Below are 25,699 nucleotides of genomic sequence, written 5' to 3' on the forward strand. Positions count from 1 at the left end.
ACATCGATCCCCTGGTAAGTGGAGACAAACCCTTACTGACCTTCTTTACACTTATGTCCCCTTGCTGAACTCAGTTGGGTGGCACATGGGTAACTGCAAGCAGCATTTGACCCTTTCCTTTTTATTTTATCTACTCATTATTTATTCATATGCCTTAGAGATAGGTACAGTATAAGAACACAGATAAACAGACTGGTAGATCCAAACTGCCTAATTTCTCCAGGGTTCATAGATTAGGATCACAGTTTCCATTTGAGCCTACTTCTGAAAGCTGGGTAGCACCTGAGGCTCCTGCTGACATTTATGAGAGTTGCATCTGTTTGACTCTTTTTATGAATAGACATTTAATCCTGGAGCTTTCTGACCCAACTAGTATTTTATTTTACCTTAAATGGAACATATATTTGTGGCTTTCACATTTACGACATTTGTTTGTTTAACGATTAATAGATTACATTTGGTCAGATGAGGAATCATAAAAACCTAATTTGGAAGAAGGAGGGGAATTTGAAGCTATTCTTTTGTTATTTTTTGTTTGAGTGTAATAGTTTCTGACCTTAATTTCAGTATTGTATGCACCACTCCCTGCTAAGGTCTAAGCAGAAAACTGGAAGCCATGATCATATAAAGAATACAAGGATTATCTCTAAAAAAAATATATGATGAATATTTAGATAATATGAACAGCTTTGATGGGATTGTTAGTCACAAATGAATAACTCTTTAATATATCATTAATATCTGTCAATGAATTCTGTCATCCTGCCCCGGTCATTCTCTCACGGCCCTACATGCAGCTGCTCAAAAATCTCTTCCTGAACTGTTCGGGTCAGAATTATACAATAATCGTCAGAGTTTTCTAGAACAACAACAATGCAGATCAAAAGGAATGATTTCAAAGCAGTAGCTTTGTGGATTCTAAAGTAGTATCTCCAGAGGAAGCTCAAACCAGTGAATCAGTATCATATTTTATGAGGCCCTAGGCAATATAAGTAGCAAGCTTGGGAATGCCTTAATATATTTAACCAAAAGGTATTTAAGAGTCAGAGTTTAATGCCTACCCATGCTATAGACCAAAGGTAGTTTGTTTACACCGAGAAACTAGAGTGGTGAAGTAAATGTCAAGAAAAACTTACAGTAAGAGCAGCCGTAGACCTCAATTCTCAGCCCAATTTGGCCCTCTCCATTCCAATCCAGAGGAACTATGCGAATATAGCGGGCTATAACTGGATGCTGCAAATCATGCCGGATCACACTGTCAGAATTTGTATTTCCAGGAAATGCCTGAGGGGAGGAAAAAGAAACCTCTTGTAACATTAGATATATTTCAGATGCTGTAAGAATACTTCTGTGAGGGGAAAAAAATGGGAACAGCAGTCTGATTATTTAGGTTAAACTGCATTCTGGTCAACTTGTCTCTATGCTAGTGATTGAATTAATGGATGATTCAATAAACAGCACTGGCAGTTCTACAATGCTCATGAAAGATGCCAGATATATGTCATTGGAAGCTAATGTCCTCTTTCTCCTAATAGGTATAGTATGCCTTGTTCTTGATTGAGTGAATCACCACTAAGGGTGAGAAAGTAGTTCATTCTGTGTGTCTATCTAGTTTTTAGCTAGTTCGTTAGAATGTAAATAAGTGTCCCAATTGTAGTGCCTGTTTCTCTAATGAAGACACTTATTCACTAATAACTAGACTGAATACACCAACTCTTTTTTGCACAGATGGAAATAATTTTAGTTATTAGTGACTTGGGACAGGTTTGAACTGATGAACAGTGAAATGCTCTTACTGTTCCCCATTTCAGCTTTATGCTTATATAGTAGAATTTAACATATTTCTGCAGGAGCCAGAAACCATACCTTAACTTTGAAGTCTCACCTGTAGGGAAATATGTAATCTTCACAATCAACACCTCATGCTAAACTGTGTGTGCAATTAGGTATTTTGCAAATTGTGCTAATCATCATAATCTTAGCTCTTATTCACAGTGAGAAGTATTTTTTTTCAATTACTAAGAACTCAGAACTCAGAGAAGGATGCAATAGTTCTCAAGTGTACTAACTTTTCTAGAATTAATGAAGTTAACACATCTAGTTTTTTATTTTAGTTACTTCTTGGCATGATGATTCACAGCATCTAGCTCAACAGAAAACAATACCTGCTTGTTAACTCAACTTACATATTGTCTATCTAGTCAGCCCTTGGACAGTCTGTTCATTCACAGCCAGAATTTCACATAGGCAGAACTTTCTTATCTTTCTGTAGCTAGCTTTCACGGGAGATAAATAAGTCAAGCTACTGAACAGGGCAGTAGTACACCACGGGGAAACGGATAGGCAATTGTCAAAGAGACTATAAACAGTCATTGTAAGCACATTCTTATAAAATTCAGCCACTGCAGCTTTTGCTAGAGAAAAACCTGTAGCCAAAGATTCAGAAGTAAACTCAGTATTAATGAATAGGTCTATATTTTAGTTATTCATATCAATCAGAACACATTCGCTCATTTAAAATAGTCTATTGTACATATTGCTATAGACTGTAATATACTTAGGGCTAGAATATACAAAACACACAGTGCCCAGAATAAGGTGCTATGGGGGCCCATCATTCCTGAGGTAGTTACAGGAGAAGAATCCCTCCCCAAGATTCCCACCATGCTAGGAGAGCATTTATGCTTCTATATCCCTTGCATGCCAGTTCCATTTTATGCTTGGCCATGTCCCAGTCCTCTCCCTGCATCCATTGGGCTGGACTGTGCTTCCCATGCAGGGATCACTCCTCTCAGAGTAAATTCAGTTACCGCAATTATGGAAGGCTCCTACTGGGGAAGCATAAGGAGAGGAAGTCTTCTCTTTCATACTAGTACCAAGCAGAATCTGGTCCGTGTTGTTTCTGGTTTGGTTTTTTCCTTCTGAAGTTTAGTGTTTATTTATGTAAATTATGACCCACTTTAAAGCTGAATCTTCCTGTTTTTTATTATTTACAGAAAATTATTTCAAAAGCATGCGTCACTGTTTTTGGTATTTCTTCACCCACCTGCAATTTGCACCAGGAAAGATTTTAAACATCAAAACTTCTTTGAGACAATTACCTCCACTTCTAGAAATAGTATTAGATGTCTAGTATGTATGAATTAATCACTGTTTCAAGGACAGAAACACAAAAGTTGAAATTCTCCACAAATTTCAAAACAGCTACAGTTGGTTCTTTTCCATAATCATTTAAAAAAGAACACTGTATAGCTTCTGGATAGTTTTATTCCTTCTTGACTAACAAACAAATAAAATTAGAAACCTTAAGCATATAGTTGTCACCATTAAAAAGGAAACATTGATCAGTGGTCAACAGGACATTCAAGGATTTCACCCCAAATGTATTTATTGATTACTATAGGCAGGGCTTGTAATGCCGCCTATTATTAAGGTTGCCTGACCCTTCCCATTATAAGATCCGGTCTTAAATTATTTGCAGCTTTGCAAACTAACCATTCAGATCACATGACATGCTGGGCTTCTGCCTGAGGCTGACTTTTTAATTTTTTGCCAGCCAAAATGGTTCAGTCATTTCCAAGAATAAGTCTACGGAAAAAAAACACATTGTTTGCCCATGTTAAAATATACTGGCAACCTTTTATTTGAAAAGCTCTAACACGTCATGCTTTGGAGCAAGGACTTGAAATTTGGCCTTTGTGTCAGACATGTGCCTTCTGCTGCCCCTGAAAATCCACCTACATTTGGCCAAGATATCAGCCTCTGAAAAATTGCAGTTTGCACCTGCTCAGTAGAGACGTTAGATTTTAGCATGTAAAATTGAAAGATCCCTCCTCCCTGAGCATGCTCTAGCCTCTCTCAACTCCTAATGCTGATCAGACTGCACAATTGCCATCCCCACAAAGCAAATGAGCATGCTTTATCCCCTCAGAGGTCCTACTTGTTAGCAGCATGTGCATGCAACATCTCCACAGAGTGACTGAACATGCTGCAATCCTTGCCTACGGGGACAATGCCAGCCTCTCTCTCTCTCTCTCTCTCTCTAATGGCTGTTCCAGGTCTAGGTGAAGCTGGGCACTGAAACTGTGAGCAGGCAGCCTCTCTCTCTCCTGTGCTCCCAGTAACCCACTACTTGACACCCAAGTAGCAAGAAGGAGGAGGAAGCCATCTGCTTTCAATACAAATGAGACACAAAGTGGACCAGGGAAGAGGGAAAGCAGATTGGGACAAGAAGTCTGATGAGACTGGAAGTGGAACTGGGGAGAGAGAACTGTACGCCTGTATCTGGCTATAGAAGACAACACATAGGGAGTTGGGGCAGAGGGGATACTTGGACTGGTATCTGGGGGGTAGGAGAGGCTGGGACTGGTTGGTCAAGAAAACTGGGGCTAGGAGTTGGGCAGGGAAATGGGCAAGGGATAGAGCCAGTTGTTGGGGGAAGGGAACACTGAGATCAGATGAAGAGCTGGGAGCAAGAGGGATGGCTGGTACTAGGAACCCTGGAACAGAACAGGGGGAGGAGAGATTGATCTCGCAAAAGATGGGGGCAGAGGGAGAACTGGAAAAAGGAGCCAGAGATGGAGTGTGGTGGGGGGGGGAACGAAGATTGAATGAGGATCATGTGGCAGGAGAGTAGGACTGGAAGCCAGCAGGGTTGGGGAAAAGAAAGAGATTGCATGAGGTATTTGGAGGGGAAACTGGAACTGGCTGGGCAAAGATACTGGGACTGGGTATGGGGAGGAGAGGTATGGGAGTGTGGGGATGAGATTGGGACTCATACAGCGATCCCACAAGGGGAGACTGGGACTGGATGGCCCAAGTGCCTGGGATTAGGAAGAGAATCCTGGGAATGGAGACTTGGAAGGCTAGGAGAGTGGGACTAGGGAACAGACAGTGCTGGGATAGGGACAAGTTGGATGTGATCAGACAGAAGAGTCTAGGTTTGGGGAATGGGTAGAAGAGTCTCTGCCCACTGGAGCACTCACCTCCAGAGCCTAGAATGGAGCCCAACTTTCCTGAGTGTTATCATTCATCTGCTGTGAGTAAATATCTGTGAAACCCCTGGCAGTGTCTCATCCCCCTCTAGTGCTGGTCCACATACAAGCTTTAAGTTGCTCCATTAGCTGAAGTTGCAGAAGTCTGGGCAGTGGATCTAAAAGTTCCAACCCTACTGATGATCCATGTGGGTATCAATATGACATCTCATGTTGGACATTTCCATTTGCTTTTTAAAAGCCCCAGAAATTACCCACCAAAAACAGACCATTAAGATCACAAAGCCCAACTTTAGGAAATGCCAAAATTAAGGTTGCTCATAAAACCTTATTTCAGCCCCCTTCTATGTATGTCTTATGATAGAGTCTCTAATTAAATGGTCACATGCTATTTTTTCCACAAGACCCCTGCCTCATTTGGTGCACCCGAGGGACCTGCTCTGGGGATGAATCAAGGTCATATAGTGAAAAGACTCTGTTGTCGATAGCACTCCTGCCTCATTTGTTGGAGAAGTTGGAAGGTAAACAATGAATGAGGCAGAGGACTGCTGGAAGAGAAAGAACAGTTTCATGGTTAAGGCACTTGAATGCTGCCTCAGACCATTTGGATTCAACAAGAATATAAGAGCTGCCATACTGGATCAGACCAAAGTACTGAACAATCACAGCTGCAACTGAAGTCAATAAGAGCTTGTGCCACAGAAAACTCATGAGTAAATTAATAGTTCAGTCTTCAAACAAGGGTTTGAATAACATGCACTAAATCAGGAATAGGGCCAAACATTGAACAATGAGGTGAAAACAAAATATCCAATGGCTGATCATTAAGTGAGCGCTGTGCATTCTGTGCACTGAATGAGGCAAGGGTCCTGTGGGGAAAAAATAGTACATGATCATGTAATTAAAGATGGTGTCATCATGAATACGTACATGGGGGTTGTATTAAGGCTGCGTGGGCAATCTTAATTCTGTTATTTCCTAACGTCAAAGTTCTTAGGGTGACCAGATGTCCCGATTTTATAGGGACAGTCTCGATTTTTGGGTCTTTTTCTTGTGTAGGCTCCTATTACCCCCCACGCTCATCCCAATTTTTCACATTTGCTATCTGGTCACCCTTGGAGTTCTTGACTTTGCAACCTTGGCAATACTCTTTAAAGATAGTGTATTTCTGTATAATATAAAGTATAGTGGGAAAGCATGGAATCTCTAATATATCTCCATGAAACCACTGGTAAAGGCTGACTTTTAAAATCAGAACTAGTGAATGTGACTCTCTAAGTCTACTACCTGGATGAAAACCTTTCAAAAAGATTTAGGGTCCAACCCTGAAAATGCTAATTACCAGGCACACTACTTATTACTTTGAGTAGACCTATTGAATTCAGCACACTCAGTAGCATTTACTGGATCAGGTGAACAGACACGAGCAATAGAGAATAGGGTAATACGGGAGTGTGGTCAGCTTCCCGGATAATTAAAATGCATTTAATTTACTTTCGAGCAGAACAATACATTTTTAAATGCCGCCTTCATTTAGATAAATGTAGTATAGTAATGCATGTTCTGTGGATAATGCAAACAGCAGCCCAAATCCATCACTGCAAGGCTGAAAAATCAATTTACAGAGACTTGTGAATTATGTACCGTTGCTGTTAAAGCTCCTTTTCTGACTGAGATTTGTACATGGGCTTAGAAAGACAGGTTTTCATTAAAAAAAACCCCTGAATTTATATAATTTGCAAACCTTCATGTTTGCCAAGGTTAAACAGTTTAATAAAATTTAAAATTATAATTCAAACTGATGTTATTGTGGGCGGTTTTTAAGGGCAGCAAGAATTAGACTATAAAATACATAAGTGTACACTAAAAAAAAACCAACCTCCTGTAACTTTTTCTTAAAACCTGAAAATATCTATGGTATCTGAACAAGTTGTCCAAATTAGTAATCTCAAAAGCAGACTGAAATCTTTAAAGTCTGTGTTAACATTGCCAGAAATGTGCCCCTTATGAGCAATTCAACCTTTCTTCAGTCCAAATAGTTAGGAAAATTTACTAAGGCAGCAGTAAATGCTCAGCTGGTTGTAAACCAAGTAATACAGTGTCAGCAGTCCAGTCCTTAAATCATCCCCTTTACAAACTAGGCCTCTGCTCATATTGGACACAAAGCTCTTAAAGCTTCTTCAACATCTTTCAACTCACATCACAATGAAAAGATTGTGAGCTGGAAGCATTGTGCCGGATTTAGGAATTCTGGGGAGCACTGCAGGGATATTGTTACTGTGGCACCTCTACCAACAATGCAGCCTGACTATCTTTGCTGGCCAGTGTGAAAAATGGGGTATGGCCAGGGGCCCACTACATGCCCAACCATTTTGGAAATGCTAGTTGCTGACAGTGGCACGAAGCTTGCACGTATCTGTGGTCAGGATAACACATGGGCTGCTACCATGTTTGGTCTCTGCGTGAGTGTGCAGAGTGGGAAGACTACTTTTACTTCATTTTTCTCTCTTGCACACCATGTGCAATTCCATTTGAGTTACACCTGATTTACAGAGGGGTAAGTGAATGGAGAATCGGGTTGTGACCCTTTAATATTTACTATTGATCAAGCGTTGCTCTTACGTAAAATCTTTACATTGCTGAGCATGTCATTCACAAAGCTAGAGTATGAAAAAAAACAAAAACAGTGTTCACTTTTCCTAAATCTTTGTAAATTGTGTTACTCTGAAAGTTCTCACAGTGTTGCACCACTGGGCAGAATGCTTCTTCTTAGCACTTTACATTTGCTTCTTCTTTGCATAGCAGGTGGGCATGACGATCAGTGTCCAGACATTCCAAGGGGGAAACAGAAGGGTTAAGCGCCAAAAATAAATAGTTAAACCAAATGATCGCATGCTATGTTTTTGTTATAAAAACATACCAAATAAGGTAATGTTCACTACTAGTTGTTATGAGATATGCATGCAGGTTAGGGTTCTGAATGTATGTGTGTACAGATATGTAGAAAATTGTAACTGGACCTGTGGTGCAACTTCAGCATCACCTCACGACAGGATGGGGAAGCAATCAGGCAGAGAGGGGCTACCTCTCCGAAAGAATGAAACTGGTTTCAAGCACCTAGCCATTTGTCCAGCCCGGGGGAATAAAAACAATGATGAACCATCAAAGTAAATGGGAAAAGAAAAGAAAACCCGCATCTTCGAAAACTAAGAAAGGAGAGAGTTTTACCCATCTATAGTGACTGAAGAAAAAAAAACCCTGCAAACCCCTTCAAAATGGAAGATGGTTTGAACTGAAGAGCATCCAGAACCTGGAGGACAGTCTCCAGGTGGAAAACAGCCTGGGAATGCTGGATCCCTTCTATACCTAGAAGGTATTTTGGGAAACTGTTTAAGAGAATAGGTAACTCCTACTAGAAAAGGTATTTTATCTAATATGAAAGAGAAAGGCTTGAGGATGCAACTTTACATTCATTTTTTGCGTAACTTGTATATGTTTGTTTTCCCTTACTATTTCATCTTTGAATGTGTGGTTTTTATATTAAATAAACTTTTTGTTTATTTGCACCCCCAGCAGGTCCCTGGTGTGCTAACTGTGTGGAGCGTGTGCGCCAGAGCAAACTTATAATTTGGGGGTTGGTTTCACAACTTTAGGGTAGATGAACCAGAGGGGAACAGTTTGAGTGTCTGGTAATTAACTCAGAGAAGATGTATTTGAGGAGAACTGTGACTTGAAGGGCTGTTGATGTCACCCTGAAAAGTGTAACTAGACTGCTGATTGCCAGGGAGAGACCTTATGCTTGTGGGCAGGCTACTCGTGTCTGGGTATTGAACAATAGCTGCACTGAACACAAGTCCTCAAAGATACAGGACAGGCGATGATGGAATATATTACTGGTCTGCATGGACCCCAAAACATCAGAGTCGGGAAAACCAGTGAAATTAAAATAGGAGAAGAAAAACATTTGCCAGTGTTTCCATGTTGCTCACCTGTTAAAAATTGGCTTGAAACAGAAACCAGACCACCTAGATCAAAACTTCTGCAAAATTTGGGGACTGTTCAGATTCAGATTTGATTTCACATCTCAACTTTGCAGATTAGAGCCGTCATTTAATAAAACAAATCCAAAACAAGTTGTAAATGCATTAGCTTGTGAATTTAAATAAAATATTGCAACACAAAGCAAAAGTGCTGTAGGTAAGTACATTTCACAACGGTCAGATAAGTTTAGTAATGTAGTAAATGAACTATAACTCTGCCCTTCTGGAAGAAAAATGCATTAAGGTTTACATTACTATTTTACATATCCACAGCAATTTACACTCACAACACTATTGCACAGAATTTACTTTTTTCCTCTTTAATAAAAGGGATTACAAAGAGACCCCCAACTGCCAAAATCATCCTACATATTCCCAAAGTTTATGAGAGCTGAGCTATCTCCCAGTTGTCATAGCCCTCCTAGATCCTTCCTAACTACAGTGAGATGTGGTGGCTGAAGAAAAGTGAAATAAGATACGGAGGTCTCATTCCACCATCCCAGTAAGAAGAGGAGAACTGGTTGAGAATGTTACTCAGCATGTCTACATTACAAATTTAAATCAACCTAATTTACATTAGCACACAGCCGCTGCGATAATCACATCGCTTGTGCATGTCTACACTTTGCTCCTTCGTGTCAGCCATGCACATCCTCACCAGGAGCCCTTGTACTGATTGTACTGTCAGTGTGGGGCATTGTGGGATGACTTCTGAAAGCCAGTAACTGTCAATGTAAGCAATGGAGTGTCCACACTGACACTGCATCAACCTAACTACATCAACATTGACTCTACACCTTTCGTGGAGGGGGAGTTATTAAGTCGGTGTATCTGGACAATTATGTCCATGGGATGAAAATATTATTGTATACACTTACATAGTTAATTCAACGTAAACTGCTTTGCATCAACCTAATTCTGTAGTGTAGACCAGGCCTCAGACACTTAATGAAGGAGAGAAGAGAAAGTTCCCACTCTAGCTTTTAGCAGAGCAGGAGCAGCACCTCCCTCCATCACATATTTTAGTTTCTGGTGAGAAGTTCCTGGTCTCAGTGTGTGATATATTCAGAGGCATGGAGTGCATATACTTGAATGTACAATCTCTGTTTGCAGCAGTAAAGGAAAGAAATGATAAAAGACAAAAAACAACCTGTCACCTGTGGGTGAACACTTTTCACAGAGCGATCATTCTCTATCTGACCTATCAGTCTTCATCCTCAAAGGAAACTTGCATGGCACTTCCAAAAGATGAGCCTGGGGGCTTAAATCCATAACTTTGCTAGACACTAAAAATCATGGACTGTACAGAGACACTGGATTTATGGCTTATTACAACTATCACTAACCTGCTAACCCTCCTTTTTGTCCTATAACTACAGGGGGCTTAATGGACCATTTCACCTTGAATGGTGCCTTAGAACAGTGGCTCTCAACTTTTCTAGACTACTGTACCCCTTTCAGGAGTCTGATTTGTCTTGTGTACCCCCAAGATTCACCTCACTTAAAAACTGCTTGCTTATAAAACCAGACAAAAAATAAAGTGTCACAGCACACTATTACTGAAAAATTGTTTATTTTCTCATTTTTCCATATAATTATAAAATAAATCAATTGGAATATAAATATTGTGTTTACATTTCAGTGTATAGAGCAGTATAAACAAGTCATTGTCATGAAATTTTAGTTTGTACTAACTTTGCTAGTGCATTTTATGTCGCCTGTTGTAAAAATAGGCAAATATCTGGATGGGTTGATGTACCCCCTGGAAGACCTCTATGTACCCCCTAGGAGTATGTGTTACCCCTGGTTGAGAACCACTTTAGAATATGTGCTAATTCCTTGTGCTAAACCATCTAGTCAATCTTGTATTTAGCTTTGACACTCTGAGTACCTTTCCCAGAGCTGAAGAAGAGCTTTACTACAGAAAATTCTTTCCTGGGTATCTGGCTGACGAATCTTGCCCATATGCTCAGGGTTTAGCTGATCGCCATATTTGGGGTCAGGAAGGAATTTTCCTCCAGGGCAGATTGGAAGAGGCCCTGGAGGTTTTTCGCCTTCCTCTGTAGCATGGGGCACAGGTCACTTGCTGGAGGATTCTCTGCTCCTTGAAGTCTTTAAACTACGATTTGAGGACTTCAATAGCACAGATATAGGTGTGAGGTTTTTTGCAGGAGTGGTGGGTGAAATTCTGTGGCCTGCATTGTGCAGGAGGTCAAACTAGATGATCATAATGGTCCCTTCTGACCTAAATATCTAATCTAATATCTAATATCTTGTCTCTCTCACCAACAGAAGTTGGTCCAATAAAAGATATTACCTCACCCACCTTGTCTCTCTACATTTTTATTGGCTTTTTTTAAATGAGAAAACTATTTATGAACCTGAACTTATGGAAAATCAAGGTTTTTTTGCTATATTTTGGTACATGAACACTACCTCTCATGTTATTGTGGCCTCATAAATATCTCGTTAACCCAGAAACAAAGCCTGTTGGGGAGAACACTGATAAAAATACAATACTGAGATATTTTGGTTCCTATTGAACACAATGTTAGGATTTTCAAAAGGCATCTATGATGAAGCTGGGTGAAATTTTTTCAGCTGAACCTTTTCCCAGCAAAATAATGCAGATTCTGCAACACCAACATGTTTCTCAAATTCGTTTTGGTTTTCCAAATTGTTTCAGTTGAAATCATGGGCTTGTTTGCCTATCAACATGAAAACAGAGGAGATCTGATTGCTCTCTATTAATAAATCAGGGGTAAACACGAGGAAGGGAGAAGGGCTATTTAAGATGAAGGACAATGATGGCGCAAGAATAAATGGGTATAAACTGGCTGTGAATACATTTAGGCTGCAAATTAGAAGACGGTTTCTAACCATCAAGGGAGTGAGTTTCTGGATCAGCCTTCCAATAGGAGTGGAGGCAAACATCCTAACTACTTTTTTAAATGAATGGGATTGTATCATGGGTTTGCCTGCAATAGTAGGTGACCGAATTTGATGACCCAGGAAGTCTATATTCCTGTGAAAAAATACAGAACACACAAAAACCAGACAAACCCCAAATTCCAAAAAAGTTGAAATGTTTCATTTAAAAAATGCCCAAACAAAACATTTCCATTTTTTAATTCAAAACAACTTTGTTTCAAATTTTCCTTCAAATTTAATAAAAACTTTTAAAAAATTAAACAGTGCTTGAAATTGAAATGCATTTCATTAAAATGTTTTCAAAAAAATATATTTTGGTTTGGCTCCAAATGACTTTCTTTTCTGATTTTGCAGAATTGCCTACAAAATGAAAAGTCAGTTACTAACATGGCTCTAATCTAGGGGGAGATAAATGCTCAGTTTCCATTGAATAAATTAGTTGAATGGTTAACTCCGCAAGATGCTTTTGAAAATGCGTGAGCCAAAAGGTGAGAGATGGGTGGGTGTAGAAAAGAGATACAGTAGCCAGTGAAGAATGAGGACAGGGAGCCAGGGCCAGAGGAAGAAAAGCTAGATAGATGGGAAAGAAGGAAGGAAGAACGGACGGAGGGATGCATGCGGAAGAAAGGACAGAGATAAAGATGGGGGGGAAAGAACAGAAAATAGAAAAAATAGTAAAGAAAATGGTATTGAGATAACAGAAGAAAAATAAAGAATAAACAGAAAAATAGAAAAAAAAAGAGAAAATGCTAAATGTTAAGGTGGGTAAAGTGGCCTATTTGCAGGGGGTGAAAGCAACTTAAAGGACTTACCGGTACTCTGGAGTCCTGATGAGGGGATGGGGCCTCAATCGGAAGAGGCGGGGCCTTTAAATCCCCAGGTACTTTAAATCAGGATTTAAAGGGCCTGGGGCTAGGGCTGTGGGAGCCCCAGGCCCTTTAAATCACCCCCTGAGCTCCCAGCTGCAGAGGCAACGGAGAGCCCTGGGGTTCAGGGGTAATTTAAAGGGGGCTATTTAAAGGGCCTGGGGCCACCGCTACCACCCCAGCCCTTTAACTTGCCACCGGAGCCCGGCTGCCGCTACCCCAGGGCTCTGGCAACAAGGCTCCGGGGAGAATTTAAAGGGACCAGGCTGGATTAACTTTTTGTGGGCCTGGTGCCAAACATATTTGAGGGGCCCCCTGGGGAAAGAAGAGGCCGGGGCAAGAGCACAGCGGGGCATGGTGGTGCGGGGGGGGGGGGGGGGAGGATTGGACCCCAGCTGGAGCGAGGCATGGGCCAGGGCAAGATGAGCACAGTGAGGCATGGGGGGAGAATTAGTCCCTGCTGACTGGAGCAAGGCAGGGGCTGGGGGCAAAAACACAGTGGGGCAGGAGCTAGGGTTGGTCCTTGGAGCAAGGGAGGGGCTGGGGGTAAACTGCAAGGGCAGCAGGGCTGGGGAAGGGGTAAACAGGATCCCCCACACACACCCCTGCCCACAAGAGCGGGTACCTACCTTCTCCCTGGTTCTAGCCCATTCTCTTTGTCTCTCTCTGCACCAAGCTAAGGGTGGGGGTGCACTGAGAACAGGGCTGGGGATGCAGGGTCTGGGAGGGAGTTAGGTTGCAGGAGCAGGCTGGGGGTTGGGGTGCAGGGTCTGTCCAGGAGCTAGAATGAGGGAGGGGGCTCAGGGTTGGGGCAGGAGGTTGGGGTATGGAGCACTTACCTGGGGCAGCTCCCATTTGGTGCAAGGGGTGCAGGTCGGTATGTGGGGTGGGGGACGGTGCAGGAGCTCCCGTTTGGTGCTCAGGGTGGGGTTGGGGGATGTGGGGGAGTTCAGGAGTCAGGGTATGGGGTGTGGGAGGGTGCAGGAGTCAGGGCAGAGGGCTGGGGTCGCTCCCAGCTCCCTGCCCTGAGCGGCTCACGGCAGGGGGCTGGAGGGGGTATGCCCTGATTCAACCCCCTTCCCCAAGGCCCCACCCCCGGCTCTTCTCTGCTTTCCCATGCCAGCAAACAGCTGATCAGCAGCAAGGAGAGAAAGTGAGAGAGGGAGGGGGAACGCAGCACACTGGGGGAAGAGGCGGGGGAGGGGGGAGTTGGGCTGCCAGCGGAGCCTGCCCTGCTGCAGCAGGACAGAGCCCCGGGAGACGGCAGCACCAAGCTTCTGCCCCCATAGGAGAGTGCGGGGGGCAGAGAAGAGCGGCCAGGGCCCCTTCCGAGTGTGGGCCCTTTAAATAGCCACTGGAGCCCCACTGCCGCTACCCCAGGGCTCCGGCAGCGGGGCTCTGGTGGAAATTTAAAGGGGCGTACCAGCTTACTTGCACCTCTGCCTATTTGCCTTTCTTTTCAAATAGAACAAGGGCACCCTCAGCACTGTGTGATTTCTACAGTGCCCTTCTCAGGGTGCGGTACCATAATAGAAAAGCAACACTCGAGTGCAGTTAATAAATAGCTTTAGTAAGTAATATTCCTTTAGCTTTCCCTGGAATTGAGAGACTAAAAAACCCTGTATTTTCAACATGCATTGAATCCCAGCTCTAAGGCTCACGATTACATAATGATTTGGGTTCCTCTGGACTCAAGATTAATACTGGAGACAACTAACCTTGAAAACTGTTACTTTCAAAACACTTGGCTGTTTTATTCCCATACTTTGCTCTCATCTTAAGGTGAGCTCTGCATTGTATACATTTTTATCCACAATATAAAGAAGTTTATTGCATATTCAAATTGTATCTCTTTTTTCTACCTAAGAAAAATACATGGCCAAGAGTTTTCTTTTTCTCTTTATTGCTTACACACATCTTCCAACACATCCTTAATATACATCAATATGACTCATTCCGTTATTCAAAAGGTTACTTGGAATTTTTCAAGTGGAACCATGTTTATAACAGGTCACTTCAACCTCCCTATTAAATCCGGTTAAGTTTACTGTTCTGGAGCCTGGAAGCTATTTTCAACTACAAATTCTATCTTTGGATTAAAAACATGCTGTAATTGTGCAGTTCAAAGACCTAAATCTAAACAATCACAATTGGGTCAACAATACATAGACATTACTCATTGCCCTATACCCTCTTTAAGCTTCCTAGCATAATAGATATATATTTTATAATTCATGTAATTGTTTTCTGTATACCAGCACAAAAGGTCTCCATACTCCGTCAGAACTTGACACCATTTAAACAAATGGGAGTTTTGCCATTGCCATAGGAGCTTCAAATAATCTTTAAAGGGCTAAATTCTGCCCTCTTCTGTTCATGCATAACTCCTACTGACTTCAGCTGCATGCATTCAATGACAAAATATACACTTAAAAAGGTTTAAAAAAAGATAAAGGGAGTTAGGTGGAGGAGAATATTTAGAGGTATCAGAATATGAGAAACAAGATATAGCCCTTCAGTAGTCATTCAAATATATGGAAGACCTATATTTTGTACATATTCTGCAGGACAGAGTATAAATTAGTCAATTTTAGACAAATTTGTCATGAAAATTACCCATCTATACACAGGATTTGTGATATTAAAATCCCAAGGTTCAAACCCATCTCGCCTTGTTATGAAGTTTCATTTCAAGGAAATGACTAGTATTAACTGGATATGAGCTGCTAAACAATTGCTGTTTTACATTTCTCCTCAATCAGTACAGTAGAGTATTATCTTTGTTTAATTTACTTGGTGTAATGAAGCATAAAGCTAAAAACCAAACAACCTCCCCCGCCATTCCCCAAGATTGAATTGCTTTCTTTATCCTCCAGCATCCTAATTATTCATATCTTCTAAGCTCAGGAGCATTACTGAGCATCTGTGTATTTTGCTAGGAAAATTATAGTTAGTTTCAACTGTGGGAAAAATCTACTACAGGTGTCCCTTAGGTCACTGTGTGCTACCTGGATGCCACCTGAGAGTGTGTATGTCTGTGTGTTGTTCTCTTTATACAACCACATGATCTTTCTGTCCACAGAAACTTCTTTAGGTGCAGGAAAGAGGGAAGGGAATATCTGGAGAGAAATCCCTTAAAAAATAAATAAAGAGGTATTGTTTAAATAGCTTCAATTCAAGGGAACATTACAGAAGGGAGAATAGTGAACATTATAAAAAGATCCTTGTTTCTCAGGACTGCTACCTATACCCATGGACACCTGTGATTAGTCACATTCCAAGTGATGTTAAAACCATGTAAAGAGATCTACCCACAAGGAAATCAACTGAAGTTAATGGACCTCTGTAGGATGCTGGACTGGATCCCTTTTACAGGATCAATGCCATATAAAAAAGGGGAGTGAGCCCTTTAAAAGGCAAGTGCCTTGCTACTTTAATTGCTTCTTCCCTACCTTTATTTGTTATAAAATAATAGTTTGTTTTTTGTTGATTCGAGTCACCAATGTCATGAGTCTCACTGGTCAACTTGGTTTTGTTGGTGGGTTTTTTGGTCATTAATATTATGAAAGATTTTGCCATTCTCTGTTTTCTAGTGATTGGGGGTTTCATGCCATATCAAACTACTGAGAAGCCATTTTTCTTTGGTTAAGGCATTGGGATTGAGGGATGTTGCTTATTTTTGTAACTTGCTCTGGCATCGTTATTTGGGGTTACAATTTAAAGCTTCCTATGGAAGACATACAATAACCCCCCTTGCAGCAAAGCACTCTGTTTCTATTGTAATCATAATTATTTATATTGTTGTTACACTTATGTATAGTTATTTTCATTTTGAGGGGACTTGAGGTAATAAGTATTTTCTTTTTCCAGTAGGGCTTTTTTATTGGAATTTCCCTCAGAGGAAAAAGCCTAACACTCCAATCCCACACCCCTGAGCTCTAACAGAGCCCCAAGTAAGCGAATGGGCTCCTTTAGAATCCAGGAGTCCACCCACATGGAGTTCGATGCCGAGTCAGGGCTTAAGTTTCTAAATGGCTCCAATAAAAGAGAAAAACTCCTAAATTCTGGCTCTGGGGTATAATGTCACACTGTGGATTCGGTGGAGTCAGAATGGGAAAGGTAGAATCTGATTCATCTTCTATTAATTACAGAAAACATTAGGAGTTTTCAATAGTTATCTATAAATATAAGCAACCTCTTCCCTTCTTTTTCAATAGAATTTTTTCCCCCAGTTTATAACGAAAGCCAGCCTACTCTACCAACCTTTCTTTCAAGGTAAAACTTCCAACTGGCTGTTTTCTTATTCTGTTATTTTGAGTGACTCAGAATTCATGATGGCCAATTACTAGTTTCAAGTTTCAGAGTAACAGCTGTGTTAGTCTGTATTCGCAGAAAGAAAAGGAGTACTTGTGGCACCTTAGAGACTAACAAATTTATTTGAGCATAAGCTTTCGTGAGCTATAGCTCACTTCATCGGATGCATTTAAGTCTTCAATAATCAATAGTTCACATTTTACTGAAATTTCTAAGCTAGCCTTTTAGCATGTTCTGACTCTCTTCAGGCTGTCACAGTGAGATAAACAGACTTTTGACTTAGTACATTTTCATGGGACTGAAAAGGTTCTTATCCTATTTGAAAGGATTTGTCACAAGGATACAATCGTGATTCAAAATTGAAAAGCAGAAAGGAGAATAATGTTTTCTGGTTTCGTTTATACCATGTTGTAGGATTGTTTAAAATTGACTGGGATAAACTTTTGCAGTATCTTTGGATGAGAAATTAACTTTGAGGTATGTGGAATTTTTTTTAAGAGCACATTTTTTCCTATTTTAATTCTATTTTCAGATTTGTTTAAGTTAGTAGTAGTAGTGTTTGATGATCCTCCCAATGATGGGGAATAGTGAGTGAATAATAACTGTATTCATCTGTCTTAAGGACATGTTCAACAATTAAAAAAACTAATTAAAACATTTAAAAAATTAAAAATAATTGAAACCAGATAGAAACTTATCTAAATCCATCTTGTAGCTGTTTTTTCCTCTATATGATGTTCCATGATTGTTTTTATTAACAGAACAAAACAAATATATTACCGAAAGGGGTAAAACCAAGGCAAATAGGTTTAAACAAAGGGGAAAAAAAAAGTCACCTAACTTTTCAATAAAGGCCCAGATCTTCAGCTGTGGCTGCAGAACTCATAAGGCAGCTCATATGAGGGTGTGTGTATGTAAAAATATGGCACCCCCAATCTAGTTCTCAAAGGTAAGTTTGAGCAGTCAAATTTTGATAACCTCTGGGGGTGTGTTACAGCAGCCAGTGATTCTCAGGGCACAGGGAAGCCCTGGCCATTTCACCTTTTCCACATCTCCTGGTCTGGAAGCCATTACATTTGCTCTAAACCGTAGCAGATCCCCCCCTTCCCCCCCCCAACATGCATCCGATGAAGTGAGCTGTAGCTCACGAAAGCTTATGCTCAAATAAATTGGTTAGTCTCTAAGGTGCCACAAGTACTCCTTTCCTTTTTGCGAATACAGACTAACACGGCTGTTACTCTGAAACCCCCAACATTGGTATAATCCACTTTTGGCTTTCTATACTGACTTTGGGCCTGACATGTGGGAAAAAGCAGCTGCAGTGTAGCCCATGATGTGGGCCAAACACTCCAAACCTATTATAAATATGATAGACATCTGTGTAAAAAAAGTAAAGGTTTAATAAAAAAATTATACCAGTCTGAAGCCAGGTAGGATAAAGAATCATCACTCTTATGAACTTTTTGCCATCTCAGAAAGAATACACTGAATAGGAGCTTTTACAATAATTGCTTCAAACTAATTTTATTAGGCAAATCTCCACATGTACATGTATGTCAAGCATAATTTTATAAAGCACTTTTGCCTATTCTTTGACTTGCATTTTAAAAATTGGTCACCTTTCTAGGAAGATGGACTGTTCTGATCATGGTTATTTTGAAAAGACAACAAAAACGGTCATAAGAATGTTTTATATTTCGGTTTCCCAACACTTTCCATTATAAGGATTGTTAGCAGCTCCCCCTATAATAAGGGAATTTCACACAGTTATCTTTTACAAAGTGCAATATTTAACTTTGCCATCCAAAGTTGTGGACTCCGTACTCTACTAGAGCTGCATAATATCTCTCTTGCTAGTGAATTTTTTTTTCCTTGGTCCACGGTCCTTAAAACAGCAAGTAATCTGGCTCTCATCACTGAATGGGTTTGACACCCTAAGCACATAGCAAGACTAAAAATGCAATTCATGACTCTGAACACTAAAGGAAGTTTAAGAAAGAACTCAACAGAAGGAAAGGAGATGGAACTGTTATTTCTGTTTGCTCAAACAAATAATTAAGTTTAATCCTACAGCTTCCTTCCTTACTTCATTTTGCTACCATTCTCATCAATTGTTTCCCCTTTGACAGAGCTAATAAGCAATTTTAAGTGCTTGGGCTATGGCACGCTACTTTGATTTCCCAATTACACAAAGCAAGAGATTCTGGGGATTCAGGCATTAAAAGTCTGATTGTAAAGCTGCCCTTTAGGTCAAGGGGCCTGAAAGGAGTGCTAGCAGCTGAGGACAGAAAGACTTCTACACAAGTCTTCATCCTGATACTGAAAATCCTGTTTAATAACCAGCAAAGGTGTGTCTACTTAACAGCATGGATGGGGAAAAAGACAGAATGAGGCTAATGATACATTTCTGAGACTGGAAAGGACTTATCTTGCATTCTGATGTCAGATGTTGCCAAGATTTTCAATTTCTTCAAAGAATTTTTTTTCTTAAAAAACAAACCAACCTATCCTTTATCAGCAAATCTTCATGGAGAAGAAAATGTGCAAGTTTTGGAGGGCTATCATAATTAGGGCTTGAGTCGGCCTTCTGGAGACAATTTTACTTTCCTTTGTTGCAGCGTGGGGAATTGTACCCCTAAAAGGATTCAACCTGGCCATGGAGCATAGGTGATGGTGCCACCACTGCTCTCCATTGTGATTTTTGCCCAAAGAGTGGAGCTTTAATTTACAGTGAAGGAGATGAACCCATTAAGCCTCAGTCTCACCCACTCTTCTTTCCACTGTGCCAGAAGGCTGCACATTAGCCAGCAGAGTAGACTCGGGGAAGGCAATGCAGTTTCCCACTTCCTGGTGAATTTTCCATTATTGCAAGCAACCAGCCTCCCCCCACCCCAGCAGATTCCAGACAGTAAATCAAGTCTGGAGTCATTAATTGCATTGCACATAGAAAATGAGAGAGGGGGGCACAGCATGCATATATTCCTCAAATTTATTTACTATATGTCTCTCTAAGCTTTATAAGTGCACCGCCATTTCTTTCTCTCTGTGAATCATCTGTTAAGTTTATTGCACCATGACATCTATTCAGGCATAGCAAGGCAACGTAATGATTTCATATACAGCTAAACCTCTCAAGAATTGGACCTGGATTTCAGATGCAGCTAGAATCTAACTGAAACTGACCATTTGGGAAAAAATAAACTACCCCTTAAAACATGCATCCTCACATAGAGGTGATTTACTGGAAAATGTGTTAATTAAAATAAGGGACAGCCAGTTAAAAGGCCTATACAATTAAAAACATGATAACTTTTATACCAGATGACTTATTATCAGATGTTTTTCAGATGTATTGTAACAGATGCTCTTACAAGTAAACATAGCAGAGGATATTTCAGGTCACTGCAAAGAAGAGTTTTGCACTGCACTAGCTTGAATCAGGGGTTAAGGGGCTACAAAATAATCTTTTCCATATTTAAATTTCTATAGCCCACTCATTTAGATAGCGTAGAGGAGACAAATGGGTTTAACTGAGGTGGAAATGAGCCCAGGAAAACTCAAGGAAAGGCATCTACACTTCATTCTGCCATATTAATGCACAGCTTGTACTATTCTCTTCACCTCAAATGCATATGTGCTGAGACTGGCAAATGGAAAGGGACACAGTCAGCCAGAGATGGAGAGAGATTTCAGAGAACATGATCTGGTCTTTAAGGCACTAAACAGGGACTCAGAAACCTGGTTCAATTCCCAGCTTTCTCCATGATCTTTGACAAATCACTTCACCTCTTCATGCCTTAGTTCCCCACAGGGATAACACCACATCCTTAATTCACAAGAGAGAATAAATATGTGCAACATATACTTTAGGAGAGACTCAGATTTCACTGTGAGGAAAGCCATACAATATCAACAATTGATGGATCATCCACTCTTTATGGAACGATCCTTTCACATCTCGCAACACCCTCAAAAAATAGTCACAGAATGTAATGGTGTTGATAGCAGCTTTGGCTTCCCCTACACACTATGCGAACTCCCCACCTTGAGAAGATTCACTTGAACACATCTATGGGGTTAGGGATCTATCAGGCATATGAATGGATGCACTGTAACAGAGTCAAATGCACTAATAGTGCTTCAGAGAGAGCCAAGAGCTGGTGACAGCACTGCATGCTTAGAGAACAGAGAGGCACGTGACAAAGTAGAAAAGAAATATGGGCTGAGATCAATTGAATTTTCTCTTTCTTCCCCCTGAGAATCTTTGGCCTTTGCATAAATGAGATCACACACTCTGCCCCTTTGGCACCTCTGCTGCTCTCCTTCCCTGACAAGGGGATGGTGTGGAAGAAAACTCTGGACCTCAGAAATAGATCTTAATACACAACTACTCACATCCCACATGTATCTACAAAGGAGTGTAACATATGACTCTACTATTACATGGATGGTCTCAGTTATTCATCTTTCCTTTGCCATTCACTGCATGTGCATAAAAAGAGTGCTCTCACCTAGTGGCGGCATAATTATAAAGCAAGCTTTCAAATTTTATTGCATTGTTATGCAAGGAAACATGCCTATACTGACCACAAGCAAAATAACAGTATCTGTAACAGATATAATCCCCCATATCCCATCAGGGGAAAAATGACTTGCAAGCACCTCATAATCAATGGACTCTAAATACTCATGCTTCCAAGATTTATAACACAAGTTAAAATTAAATTTAGGAAATTTCTGTTGCATGCAAATTAGGCCATTAAATCATTTGCAGTTCATGTTATATATTTTCTGTTATCAGTTGGTAAAAGCAGATCGGGACTATTTGTCTCTTGAAACCTAGTTCCCTAAACTGTCAAAGCAAACTACAAACGTAATATTTGAGTAAGTTAAGGTGATCTGACATATAGGAAGCTCAAACAAGTCACAATGTAAAGAGTGATTATATTTTCCTCATGGTTTTGATTGATGAAAATTAATATGCTAAATATTTGAGATTTTAAAACTGTGTGTGAGTTGTTTCAAATATTGGTGTAAATAGTTACTTGTTTATCACTAATGAAGTAATCAATACCATGTTGTATTTCTATAGTTATACCATCTTAGCTATTTTCTTCTTACTACATTTTAAGGTAGCTACATATGTTAAATTATAAATAATAATAATAATGCTTATTGGAAAGAATTGCTTGAACAGGGGATGGTTTTTATGGTTAAGACCAAGGTTATAAATTTGAACGTCTGGATCAAAATCCTGGCTCTGCCAGACTTAATCTATGATGATTACCAAGTCACATGACTCTTTGTGCCTCAGTTTCCTCATCTGTAAAATCAATTTATCTACTTCCTTCCCAAGAGTATTGGAAAGTGGTCTTCATTAGTGCTTAGAATAAAATTTGAGATCATCAGAGGAAGGTGCCATGGAAGCGTAAAATATTATTATATAAAACTGGGAGAAAGAGACAAGACAGTGGGGTGATGAATTCATCTACAAGCTTTGTGGTGTATGCAGTGAGTACAGGACTTTGGGCCGGAACTTTGCGAGTTACAATTCTGGCTCTGATGTATGACCTTAGATTTGATTTAACTTGTTTGTGCCTCATTACTGGGATAATACATGCCAACCTCAAAAATGTTTGGTGAGAATTAATTGGTTATTTGTACAGTGCTTTGCTTTCATCTCTAGAGCCTTTGGTTCCACATCCTTGCTCACTTTACAGAACAACGGACATAGATTTTAAGGCCAGAAGGGACCATTATGATCATCTGCACAACACAGGTCATAGAATTTCACCCAGTAATTTCTGCATCAAGCCCAGAATTCCAGTTTAAGCTATAGCACAACTTTTAGAAAGATATCCAGTGTTGATTTAAATATTTCAAATAATGGAGAATCCACTACATCTCTAAGTAAAGTGTTCCAATGGCTAATTATTCACACAAACATTTGCATCTTATATCTGGTTTGAATTTGTCTACCTTTAGCTTCCAACCATTGGATCTCAATGCCTTTTGCTGATAGATTAAAGAGCTGTTTACTATCAGAAATATCTTCCCCATGTAAGTACATGGGGAACTATGTTTAGACATCAATGGCTAGAGTTCCACATTACCAAATTACACATAATCAATCATTTGCCCAAGAAAAATCTAGGATTAGGACAATGAAGAAAAAATGTAGGTTAGCACTGAAGCAGCTTGCAAGGTACGTGACTATATAATGACTAGCTGCAAGGTCTGGCAAAACCTGGCTTTTCTCAACACCCATTTATTTTTTTGAAAGATCATTTTCCCCCACCAATATATGTGCAAAATCAAACCAAACTGGTAGCACATCTTTTAATTAATCTTTTACTGATTTCCATCTCATAGTGTATTACTTCTTTAATCATCAGGAAACAACTCCCCTTTTAATGTTTTCAATTACTGGTCTTGTACCATGTATTATAATCTGGTTTGGATTGCTATATTGTATAACAGTAAACTTTCAAGCTATTTCCACTGTGCTTCACATAAATTCAACTGTGACTTAACTCAGAATGACACAGGCAATGTAATCACACAATAGCTAATATTTCCATTCTAAAAGCCCCTTTGCACTCTATGTAAAATACTACCAGTTCAGATAACCTGTGTCCAATCCAAACTGATTGCTCTGAATAACTGTTGTACAATATTAAATATCTGTCCTATTAGAAAATCAGAAGGTGCAGTGAATATCTAGCTTTTAGGCAGGATGCCACAGAAGTTCAATGTATGTTTGAATGGGGATGTGTTTTTCTAACACCCCATTTCACACTCCTAAAACAAAATCATTTAGCTTTGTTGGCCCAGGTTTGCTGGGGGAAAAACAGAAAAGGAAAACATTTTAGAGGAAAACAAAATGGAAAGAAAGCAGCAGTGACAGATGCTTTCTTTCAGCAGCTTTTCATAAATTCTTCTGGGAAACCAAACTGAGTTTCATTGATGGGAATGAATCAATGTCCCTTCATATGAAGGAAATCAATTAGAAAGTCATTACCTGAAAATTAGCACTCAAAAACAAAATTTCATTTTAAATCCGACTGGATCATGTGTCAGTATTAAGCTGAATTGCACTTGAATTGATGTATGCAAAATGTCGAACATCCTCCAGCTGTATAAAGCTTAAAGAGCGAAGGATTATAGAGAACGTTTGCAGATACTACTGAGTTTATTATTTTGCAAGCTATTTAGATCACAAGTTGGCCATGCTAAGGTTTAAAAGAGAGTTTTACATTATATTTCTCAATTATTACTATTATTCAAATGACTATAGTGCTAGAAGCCTCAGTCATGCTAACCATTGTACCAGCACTTAAGAAGAGTCAGCCTCTGTCCTGAAGAGGTTATAGTCTCTGGGTATGTCTACAGTGCAATAAAATTCCCCGCAGCTGGTCCTGGTGTGGGGCTTGAGATACAGGGCTATAAAATTGCAGCATAGATATCTGGACTTGGGCTAGAGCCTTGTCTCTGAGACCCTCCAGAATCCAGAATCCAAAGCCCAGACGTTTACCTAAAATTTTATAGCCCTTCAGCTGAGCCCCACAAGCCCAAGTCAGCTGACATGGGCCAGCCATGGATGTTTTATTGCAGCACAGACAGACCCTACACAGGAAAGTCAGAAAAAGAGTGAGAGGAAACAGAGGGTCAGAGGCCTCAATTTGGGACCACATTTAAGCATGTGATTAACTTTAAGCACATTTAAATCTCATTGACTTCAAAGTGAAGAGGGTGCTGAAGTGCTGCTCTGACTAGAGATGCTTTCTTGAACTGTGGCAAGAGAGGTGAAGTGACTTGCTCAGGGTCACGCAGCAGGTTAGCAGCAGCGGGGAATAGAACCCAGCTATCACCAGTCCCACTCCTGTGCTCTGCCCACTGGAGCACACTGCCTCCCATTTTGATGTGATGGAACCATTTAAAATTACAATGTAAATACTGCACATTATTTCAATTAAACATTCATTATTCAGAATGTAGCGGACACATATGTGCATGCATATCACACTGAAGATGATCATCCTTCATGAATTCAATAATCAATCAGACCTTACGTAGCACTTATTCACCAGGCAATGCCTGTTCTATAACATCTAAACACACACAGACACTGGATAAAACAAAAATGACTAAGGTTCATGATGCCCCTTTTCATGCCTTAGGAAATCAGATATCTTTCTAAAATGGCTGGTGGTGAGAAAGCAAAAGGCAAAGAGTGATGTTCCAGATTATGGGCTCCATCTTGCAAGGTGCAGAGCACCCTCGCCCCAACCCCATAAAGCACTGAAGAATATTGCCCCAAGTTGAGTACATGTTTAAGACCTTTCCTGCACTGAGGCCAGAATGCTCAGCACTTAGCCAGATCAGTCACTAAGGTCTCAAGTGCTGTCTTTCTCTAGTGAAGATGATAGATGGAAATGTTCTTCCAGCATATCTTCCAGTCCACTTTAAGCATTAGTACACTATACTACACACTATAAGTACAGTAACATATGAACTAGAAAGTTCACATAAGGTTCTGGTTTCAGTTTAAGCT

General features: G+C 40.2%; 1 protein-coding gene across 2 annotated transcripts in view; it reads right to left on the bottom strand.

Annotated features, from left to right (window-relative positions):
- Positions 1 to 25,699, bottom strand: part of CNTNAP2 (contactin associated protein 2) — a 1,640,949-nt gene that overhangs the window by 928,789 nt on the left and 686,461 nt on the right. For both annotated transcript variants that reach the window (XM_074945269.1, XM_074945270.1), the window contains exon 4: positions 1,137 to 1,284. In XM_074945269.1, the coding sequence (XP_074801370.1) occupies positions 1,137 to 1,284 (148 nt within the window). The remainder of the gene's footprint in view (positions 1 to 1,136; positions 1,285 to 25,699) is intronic.

Source organism: Natator depressus, chromosome 2, assembly GCF_965152275.1.
Source record: "Natator depressus isolate rNatDep1 chromosome 2, rNatDep2.hap1, whole genome shotgun sequence".
NCBI classification, from domain to species: Eukaryota; Metazoa; Chordata; order Testudines; family Cheloniidae; genus Natator; species Natator depressus.